This window comes from Hibiscus syriacus, unplaced genomic scaffold (assembly GCF_006381635.1).
Source record: "Hibiscus syriacus cultivar Baekdansim isolate YM2019G1 unplaced genomic scaffold, ASM638163v2 tig00112343_pilon, whole genome shotgun sequence".
Taxonomy (NCBI): Eukaryota; Viridiplantae; Streptophyta; class Magnoliopsida; order Malvales; family Malvaceae; genus Hibiscus; species Hibiscus syriacus.
Window position 1 is genome coordinate 613,894 of NW_024063306.1, and position 11,132 is coordinate 625,025.

The following is an 11,132-nucleotide window of genomic DNA, read 5'->3' on the forward strand; positions in this document are numbered from 1 at the left end:
TAACTTTGACATGACCATTCATGGAGCATTCAAAGATCTAATATGTGCATGAAATCATCCCCTCATGTTTTGCAAATCGAACTTGGTAAAATCATAAAATATTTTGCCAAAATGTTAAAATTTAATCCATTATGAATGGTTAAGGAGAAAATTATTGGTGTCACAAAAGTTAGATGATCTTAAATGGTCTTTAGATATTGTTTCAAACATGTGGTGGGGGTATAAATGCACAGAAATGACCCTCAAAAGTATGTTGGGCAGTAGGTACAAGAAAAGCAACTTGTGGAACAAAAGTCTAAGTTCAATGCTTCAGAGAATTAAGCATGCACTAAGATCAACAAGAGTGTTTGAATATATTCAAAACACAGGGAAAACATATGTATATATATATCAGAAGTTGTAGTCTCCTTTTTTATTGGTTTCTCAAGGTCGTAGGCCAGCAATGCCTAGCAACAGACAATGCCGAACCATGTGAAACATAACCAATTGCTTCACCTGATATGTTTTCCGAAACATTCTCCAATAAACAATCACCCCCTCTCACTATAGATATATTTAGCCAGTAAAGATGGAAATTTCAAACCAAGTCTTTTCACTCTCCAAAAAAACAGCCCATCACTTAAAAACCAAACCTTTGATCTTCTTCTTCTTCTTCTTCTCTAAGATGGGTATTCAACTAACCGGTCTAGCTCAAGCGAAACAAAAGCTGCAGCGAACGCTCTTGGGACGAATCGGGAACGCGATGGTAACATCGAATGTTCCGAAAGGCCATGTTGCAGTTTATGTTGGGGAAGGCAATAGGAAAAGATTTGTGATTCCTATATCTTACTTGAACCATCCATTGTTTCAAGACCTTTTGAATAGAGCCGAGGAGGAATTTGGATTTAACCATCCAATGGGTGGTATTACAATCCCATGTAGTGAAGAGTACTTCATCAGTTTAACAACATCATTGAACTGTTCATAGAAGCTTCCTGCACTAAAAATGGCTGCAGAAAACATAAAGTTGTTGCAGTGAAAGCCAAGAAAAGAGCAGTCTTTTTCAATTTTTTTTAGTAGGTCTGGCTAATTCAATCCTATGTAAACACTGTTCCGTAAAGGTCAAGAATTATTGTTATTGTTTGCTGACAACAAAACATGTTCTTCAAAGAGAAAGTTTGGTTAATGGTGAATCATTTTTCTTATATTTTCATAGAAGATTCACAAAATATGCCTAAAGTAGAGAGCTTTGAACATCAGAAAAAGTAACATTTAGAACAAAAATCAGATAAAGCATTCAAATATTACATACCTTATATTATCACGAGTGGTTGCAGCACTTTTGTCCTTTGCATTTCTCTTTGTTTTAACACCAAAATCATTGGCACGAAGATACTTACCTTAGCCTATAAAGAAATCATTGTTATTTCCAAAAATTACGGGTTAAAATACCAATGATTGCAGTTAGGGATGGAGATGAGTTGGGTTGGATCGGGTTGGATTTTCGGTCCATCTGACTTAACCCAAAATATATATATATATTCCACTTGAACCCGACCCACTTTTTAAAGATAAAATTCGAATCCGACCTAAAATAATATATTCATTAAAATATATTACTTTTACTAAATAAAAATATGGATTTAATTGAAAGAAGGTAATATATAGAAGGACATTATTGCAATTATCCATAAATAAACAAAGTAAAATTACAATTTTTTTGGGTCAGATTAGGTCGAGTATTTTTTTCACCCTAAACCTAAAACCGACCCGACCGAAACATAACTTCTAAAAAAGTCCAACCCAACCAGAACCCAATTTTTTTTAAAAAATCTCACCATTTGAGTCGGGTCGGGTCGGAATCCATCAGGTTCATATCTCATGTCCATTCCTAATTGCAGTAAAATGATTGAACGTTTATTGTTTATTGGTTGAAAATATCTAGAACAGATACTACTATATAAAAAAAATGAATAATTTAATAACTAAGAGGTTTAAATATGTGAGTGGTTTTGTACATTATTTTAAAATATAAAATTTAGTTTTTACAAAGGACAGAATTAAGATTTAATATAAAGAAGAATCAAATTTTTTTAACTTTTATCGTATGAGGGACCTAATGAGTATTTAAATTTAAAATTTATGGGAACGAGACTTAATTTTGAGTATTAAAACCAAAAACGACCTACTTTATTTTTGCAAAATTAAGTATATGTTCTCTTTAAATTTAAAATTATTTATCTTTTTTTCGAGTCAGTTCCCTCCTAATATTTGAAACTAGTTTAGTACCTAATTATATGAAAATTTTATCAAAAATTATTAGGGTGAAGTACACTATAGGTTGTTAAATTATGTTCAAATGATCGTTTTGATTATCAAACTTTTTCAAAAGTTATAAAACAATCATTAAATTTTATGGAATCGTTACAAAATGGTTAATAAACTTTATCTAACTGCTACAAGATGATCATTAAATTATATAACTTTTACACTTATTATAGCGTCGTAGTGATTATTTTGTAACTATTTGATAAAATTTAATGATTATTTTATAACTTTTGAAAATCCAATGACTAAAATAATGATTTGAATATAGTTCAACGACCTCTCATATACTTTACCCAAAATCTTAAATATCTTAAACTTTACCGAATGCCTTGACTATGACTGGTCATTGATGAATGCATGTATGGATCAAATGTATGTCACCCCATGTGGATGTGATGATGATATAATTCTTGGCTCCAACAATTTTAACAAGTTCGGTGACGAACATTATTTAACTTTGCCTTCTTGGGGGTTAAAGAACACTATATGTAAACTTTGAATGTATGATATGTTGAAGGGAACATATAGATAATCATGGATGAACACATTATTTTATATTAGGAGAGATGAATTTAAACTTAAGGGACGAATTAAAATTCTAAAAAGACGAAAAGGTAACGATTTTAAATTTTCAAGGGGCGAGTGCCTCACCCGCCCCCCTCGGTCCATTCCTATAACTAATCCAACATGCAATACTTGAAATATCTTCTATTAAACCCTAATTGATTATAAAATAGAACAATCCCTAATTAGCCATTACCTCCATAAAATTCGACCTCATTGATGACACAAGACCAGAAAACATAGCTCGAATTTGATTAGCGATTTCTATTAACGGACAAGTATTTTTATCCCACAATAAAATTTTAGAAGCTAAAATGCTAAAAAAATTATGAGTCAATGTAATTATTTAATCAAACTTTAGGGACATTTTTTTGATATTATGAATATTTTTTTAACTTATGAGATATATTATGTAGTACAATAAGAATCAACCTTCACCGGTCTAATTTAATGAGATTCTGGATCTTTAAGTAAGATTAAGAGTTGAGAGGTTCATCTTTATAATCAACCTATGCAATACCAAATCTTAATTAATGGATCTATACTATCGATCATTATCAGGGTTGGCTCTAAGGGGGAGCACCACGAGCAATCGCTCAGGGCACCCAATTGTTTTATAATTTTAAAAAAAATTAGCTTTTGACCATCTTTTTTTCATTTATCTTGTTAATTCATCTAATTTTGAATTAAATTTAATCAATTTTTTATATTTATAATTGTGGCCCCTAATTTTTATAAGTTCATAAAATGTTTAGTTTTTTTACCCCTTTTTCCATTTTTCTTATTTATTCATTCAATTTTGAATTAAATTTAATCATATTTTTCTCTTTTTCAGATCTTACTCTTCAATTTATTAAATATTATTTAATTTTTAGTCGTCTTTATTCTCTATCTAACAATAAAATAATATATAATTCTTTTTATTTATTTATTATTCAAAATCAAGCTATGTATCATACATCATTTAATTTTTTTTATATTTATTCTCTTTTAGTTGTATTTAAGATGTTTTCTTAATAAAATAAAAAAATAATATTTTTTAAAATTTAGTAATTTTTCTATGATTTATGTATGTAATATTGAATAATTGTTCAAAGTAATGAAATATACTTTCATTTTATAAATGCACATTTTTTAGTTTTCACTCGAGACCTCGAAAATATATGGGACGACTCTTATCATTTTACCGAAATAATCTAATAATATAATAGTAATATGTTATTGTTATTAAAAATTATAAAAAAAAAAAGTTGTATATATTAGTGTTAGGTTTACTTTGTTTTAGTTAATAACTACCGGCCTTCACATTACCAGTTATTGTTGAATAGATTTACTAATAGGGCAACCAAAAGCTTCGACGAAGTTGTCTGCAACAATAATCGGCTATGCATATATGGTTTACGTTCGAAACAAAAACACTTGTTTGCGCTTGAAATCACGCACAATTAAACTGGAAAATCATGGGAAAACCTGATGCATGTTATATAAGCAATTCAAATTGGCATGGATTCTTCAATCGCAGCAACACAAAATCATTCATCATCCCCATCAATATCATTGCAGCTTGCAGGAAACAATGTCACTTATTAATGAAACAATCTACGGAACTCGAATGGATCAAAGGGAAGTAGAGATAGAGATCTGTCTTGCATATCCTCCCAAAGTCACCACTCGAGGCTTGCTTGCATATAGACATGGAATTGATGTCTTGGACTATTCTGTTCCCAGACTTCAACTCCAGATGGTTGTGATCTACGTTCTCACCCAGATACTTCACAGTCTGTTAAAAAACGTGGGACTTCCATTGTTCATTTCCCAGATTCTTGTAAGTGCAAAGCTCTCATATGGTAAAAGATTTTGTTTTCTTCTTCTTCTGATTCTAATGAAGTTCTAATGAAAGGGTCGTCGGCAATCGGCATATTTTGTTGATGCAGGCGGGGATAATACTTGGTCCTACGTTTTTCGGTGATGAATTATATTTGTTTAACATATCGGAGGAAAGTGTTGCGGTTTTGGGGACGGTGGGAGGTTTCGGCATACTGTTCTATTTGTTTTTATGTGGTGTGAAGACGGATCTCAGCCTGACATTCCATTCCGGGATGAAGGCCATGTATATCGGCATCCTCACCGTCATTGTGCCTATCATATCTTGTTTGATAACGATTTCGATCCGTCAAGGTGGTGTCGACTTGATATTGGGCAAAACTTTCTTTCTGGCAACGACGTATGCCGGGACTTCGTTCCCGGTCATACACTACCTTCTGACGGAGTTAAGAATCCTGAATTCGGAACTCGGCAGGCTAGGATTAGCGGCTGCGCTTGTAGGTGACATGGTGACACTAGTTGTTACGATGATTGGCATGTGGTTGAAAATATGGATTCAACAGGGAACAGAACAGGTTCTACTTGATATTGGATTGGCTATGCTTGCTGTTGTAATTGCAGCGTTTGTGTTGCGACCTGCGATGAAATGGATGGTGAAAAAGGCGCATGAGACTGGCCATATAAAAGATGTACACATCTATGTCATCGTTGTGGCCTTCATGTTGTCGCCTTGGCTTGTCGTGCAGTTTCATTTACAAGCTAAATATGGTCCGATCATTCTTGGTTTGGCTGTACCGGATGGACCTCCTTTGGGTTCTGCTCTGGTGGAGAAGCTAGACCCTATTACCACGGAGTTACTTTTGCCTCTGTTCCTTACAACATGCGGCATGAGGTTCAATCTATCTAACATTAAAGAACCTTCCCAGTTCACCAAGGACCATGCGGTTGGAGCCACCGTCACACTTGCTATAAAATTTGGGGTCTCTTGGGTGCTGGCCATGTTCTGCGAGATGTCCATAAGGGATTCTTTAGCGTTTTCTCTTATCATGATATCTAAAGGCATCGTTGAGATTGCTTCCTACAGCACCATGAACGACATGACCGTAAGTGTCTTCTTCTTTATATGTTAAGATCACGCACGTAAAGAGATAGGCTTAATATTAAAGTTAACCCTCACGCACGTAAAAATAGTCATTAATAGAGGAAAACATTTACATTTTATTGGTAGGATATTTTCATATGTATTAAATTATTAACGTGACACATGTCATATCATCTTAAATGATAACATGACATGTGTAACGTTACTTAAGATGATGATATAACGCATCGAGTTTCTTGAGGTTTTGGCATATACCAAATCACCTAGGATGATGAAATGACCTATACATATCAATCCAAGGTGATACATGGTATGTGCCATATTACTCCAAGGTGATGACATGATATATGTTATATCATCTAATGTGGATATGACATGTGTCATGTCATTCAATGTGATGACATGATATGTTGTTACACATCAATAATTTATAACATGTAAAAATAGTAATCAACAACATACGTTGATTGTAAGTTAATTAACGGTTTTCATCCTATTGAATTATTATGACAAAAAGCTTAAAATGTTAAGAATTAAAATACTCCAAAAGATAAGGGTTAAAGGGAACGTTGAGGCTAAAAATTATGCTTAATGCTATATTGTTTTTGTTCTCTCTTTGAAACAATCGCAGATTATACCGAATGATATGTTTTGTTTCTTGACGATTATGGTCATTCTCGTGTCAAGTATCGTGCCAATCCTTGTGAAAAAGCTTTACGATCCATCTAAGTATCTATGCTTTAAGAAAAGGAGCATCATGAATACCAAACTGAACCAGGAGCTGCGGATGATCGGTTGCATTCACGTACCAGGCAATGTTAATTCTATTATCAGCCTAAGCCACACCTCTTTTCATTGCTCATGACAAGCCAACGGAAATCATGTTGAACCGATCGTACTCCGAGAATGTCATCATCGCTTTCAATGAGTTTCAACGGAGCTTTTGGAAAGCTGTATCGGTGAAAGTTTTCACCGCCGTCTCACCACCGGATTTGATGTACGGGGATATATGTAAGCTGGCCGTGGACCGGTTCACATCGTTTATAATACTTCCATTTCACCGGAGGTGGTGTATTGACGGGAGCATCGAATCGGAAGATCATTCCATCAGAAATATGAATTTCTACATCCTTGAAAGGGCACCTTGCTCGGTAGGGATCCTTCTTGACGTACGCCGCAATCTAAAAAGCTTCACAGTCAAAGATAAATCATCATCATCACATAACTCCTCATACTACAACATTGCTGTGATCTTCATGGGGGGACAAGATGACAGGGAAGCTCTAGCCCTAGCTAAACGAATTTCCCAAGACGAAAGTGTTGGCCTTACCGTAATTCATATCAAAGCCAGCAACAGCTTAGACACCTTCCGGGCTGAGAATGATCGAGTGCTTGATGAGGAGATGTTGAATGATATCAAAGAAAGTGTAAAATTAACGTACCTCGAGGAACACGTAAATGATGGAATTGAAACTTCAAATTTTCTTCGATCCATTGTGGAAGACTACCAGCTTATCATTGCTGGGAGACGATACAAGTGTGAAGATCCACAAACCTTGGGGCTGGGAGAATGGTGTGAGTTTCAAGAAATTGGGATTATTGGGGACTTACTTCAGTCTTCAGGTTTTGTTGGCAATTATTTCTTGTTGATTGTTCAACAACAGCAGCAGCGAAGGTCTGCTTAAGACCCGATGCAGATGATAAGGTACCTTGAGGAACAAGTAAATGATGGAACTGAAACCTCAAATTTTCTTCGATCCAATGTGGAAGACTATCAGCTTATCATTGTCGGGAGACGATATAAGTGTGAAAGATCCCCAAATCTTGGGTCTCCAGGAAACAGTGTGAATTTCAAGAAATTGTACTTACTGGAGACTTACTTTCATATGTAGATTTTATTGGCAATTACTCTCTGTTGATTGTGCAACAATTGCAGATGATCTAATCTGGAAGGTTTCTAGAGGAATTTGGGGATATCTAGCTTAGGGGGTGAGTATTCGATCAAGTCGATTCAAGTAAAAAAATTTCAAGTTGACGAGTCTGATTATATGATCCAAAATTTTTTTGAATCGAATGAAGTTTATGAAATTCAAACCAAATCAAGTTGTTCGAGTTCCTCTTTAAATTTTTTTGCATTTTTATTTTTCTCACACAACAAAATATTTTATTTATTGAAAAATCCACATAAAGTGAATGCAAAATGATCCTCAAAAGGATCCATAGAAGGACCAATCCTAAAACAAAGAATATGACAAAAAATTTAAGAAAATATCTGTTAGGGAAAAATAAACCGAGTACAAGTAATTTCCCTATAACCATATTAGTGAGAATGCGAAATAAAAGCGGAAAAATAATACCCGAAAATTGATAACGGAGTTCAGCCAATTGTGCTTACGTCTCCGGGCTGCTGCATATCTTTTACTAAGAAAGAAAATTTACAGGTGTTTACAAAACACTCACTACTCACAAGAAAGCTCTCTAGTATAGGAAGAAAAGAAATGTTTTGGTAAAATTTTGGTAGATGCTTGTTGAAAATAGGAATGTGTAAATTCACTTTAGTCATTGAACTTTAGGGTATTTTCAAAGATTAGTCCTTAAGTTTCTACTATAAATACCCTTACCCATTTAGCTTCAAAATCATCCCAAAACATTTCTTTTCTTCCTATACTAGAGAGCTTTCTTGTGAGTAGTGAGTGTTTTATAAACACCTGTAAATTTTCTCTCTTAGTAAAAGATCTACAACAACCCGGAGACGTAAGCACAATTGGCTGAACTCCGTTATCAATTTTCGGGTATTATTTTTCCGCTTTTATTTCGCATTCTCACTAATCTGGTTATAGGGAAATTACTTGTACTCGGTTTATTTTTCCCTAACAACTGGTAATCAGAGCTTTTGGTTGTGAATTTTGTCAATTTTTCTGCGAGGTTACTATTCATTACTATTCACATGAATAGTGAATTTCGTGAATAGTGAAATTCGGTCGACGATACGAGTTTGTCGACGGTGGTGTTCTAATACACGGTGGTTCGCAAGAATTGTCAGAAACGATCCGAAAGAAGCCAGATTCGAGTGGAAGCGATGGTTGTAGACGAAGGGAAAGTTAAAATTGAAAAGTTCGATGGTGCTGACTTTGGCTTCTGGAAGATGCAGATTGAAGATTTTCTGTACCAGAAAAATCTTTATCAACCTCTCTCAGGAAAGCAACCAGAAGGCATGAAGAATGAAGACTGGGCTCTTCTCGACCGACAAGCCCTCGGAGTTATCCGATTGACGTTATCCCGCAATGTTGCTTTCAACATAGCAAAGGAAAAGACCACGACGGGTCTTATGGCGGCTCTCTCCAGTATGTATGAGAAGCCATCGGCCTCAAACAAAGTTCATTTGATGAGGTGATTATTCAATTTGCGGATGACGGAAGGAGCATCGGTGGCACAACACCTAAATGAACTCAACACAATCACAACCCAGTTGAGTTCAGTGGAAATTGAATTCGATGATGAAGTTCGAGCTTTAATTCTCTTATCATCTCTACCAGACAATTGGAATGCTACTGTTACAGCAGTCAGCAGTTCGTCGGGAAACAGTAAATTAAAATTCGACGATGTTCGGGATCTGGTACTGAGCGAAGAAATTCGACGGAGAGAATCGGGTGAAGCATCAACCTCCTCAGCCTTGCACACGGAGTCTAGAGGGAGAACTTCAGAAAGAAATTCAAATCGTGGCAGATCGAAATCCAGAAGGGGAAAATCAAGAACAGGAAATAAAGATTTTACCTGTTATAATTGCGGCAAGAAGGGTCACTTCAAAAGAGATTGCCGAGCACCGAAGAAAAATACCGGCGCACAAGAATCTGCCAACATGACGGAGGAGACAGGTGATGCCATGATTTTAAGCGTCAATAGTTCGATTGAATCATGGATTTTGGATTCAGGGGCATCTTTCCACTCCACCCCATGCCGAGAAATCATGGAGAACTATGTCAGTGGTGATTTTGGGAAGGTTCATCTAGCTGATGATGAAACCTTGAAGATCGTCGGAAAAGGAGACATCCGACTAAAGCTGCCAAACCAGACCACCTGGAAGCTGACAGGAGTGAGACATATTCCTGGCCTCAAAAGAAATCTGATTTCTGTTGGACAGCTTGATGGAGAAGGATATAGTACAACCTTTTCAGGCTGTGAATGGAAGATTACCAAAGAAGCACTCGTCATTGCTCGTGGTAAGAAGACTGGTACTCTCTATGTAACCTCAAATTTAGAGAATATCATTGCAGTAGCAGATGCTGATGGAAAATCAAACCTATGGCACCAAAGGCTTGGCCATATGAGCGAGAAAGGGATGAAGACACTTTTGTCAAAAGGGAAGCTGCCGGATCTAAAGAATGTAGATGTCGGACTATGCGAGGATTACATCTTTGGCAAACAAAAAAAGTCAGTTTTGCAAAGATTGGCAAGACACCCAAGGCAGAAAGGTTAGAATTGGTTCATACTGATGTATGGGGACCATCCCCAGTTCCATCTCTTGCAGGCTCACTATATTATGTCACCTTCATCGATGATTCAACAAGGAAGGTGTGGGTTTATTTTCTGAAGAAGAAATCAGAAGTCTTTGATACCTTCAGAAAATGGAAGGCCATGGTGGAAAATGAGACTGGTTTGAAAGTCAAGCGGTTGAGGTCTGACAATGGAGGAGAGTACAGAGACAGTAGATTCAGAGATTTTTGCGCAAACAATGGGATCAAGATGGAGACAACAGTTCCCATAACACCACAACAGAATGGTGTAGCAGAGCGCATGAACAGAACTCTAAATGAACGTGCCAGAAGCATGAGGATACATGCCGGATTGCCCAAATTTCTATGGGCTGAAGCTATCAACACTGCAGCTTACCTGATCAACCGTGGGCCCTCTGTTCCTTTGGATGGCGGAATACCAGAGGAAGCTTGGAGCAAGAAAGAAATAAACCTTTCACACTTAAGAGTGTTTGGTTGTATTTCTTATGTACACATAAACTCTGCTGAAAGAAGTAAACTTGATGCCAAGTCCAACAAATACGTCTTTGTTGGTTACGGTGGTGATGAGTTCGGTTACCGATTTTGGGACTACGAAAATCGAAAGATCATCAGAAGCAGAGACGTTATTTTCAATGAAAATGTGATGTACTAAGACATGTCAACCGTAGAATCAAGTAATACCGAAGCTGAAACAAAGGAATTTGCTGAGTTCGAGGAGATTTCTAGAAATGATGTTTAGATCAGTCATGAAGCAGTTCAAGAGGAAGAACCAGGCACACCAGAACTGAGACGCTCCTCCAGAATTCCTAAACCAACCCAAC

The 11,132-nt window shown here is 36.1% G+C and overlaps 1 protein-coding gene and 1 pseudogene across 1 annotated transcript; both read left to right on the plus strand.

Annotated features, from left to right (window-relative positions):
* Positions 1 to 627: 627 nt before the first annotated feature.
* On the plus strand, positions 628 to 980 carry LOC120177913 (auxin-induced protein 15A-like). The gene has a single exon (XM_039183900.1). It carries the CDS (start codon positions 665 to 667, stop codon positions 965 to 967), a length of 303 nt encoding a protein of 100 aa, XP_039039831.1. The 5' UTR covers positions 628 to 664; the 3' UTR covers positions 968 to 980.
* Positions 981 to 4,447: 3,467 nt separating this feature from the next.
* Positions 4,448 to 7,482, plus strand: LOC120178037 (annotated as a pseudogene).
* Positions 7,483 to 11,132: the final 3,650 nt, after the last annotated feature.

What these genes read in the sequence shown, in the direction of transcription:
- LOC120177913 (XM_039183900.1), top strand. Translation starts at nt 665, where the DNA reads ATGGGTATTCAACTAACCGGTCTAGCTCAAGCGAAACAAAAGCTGCAG.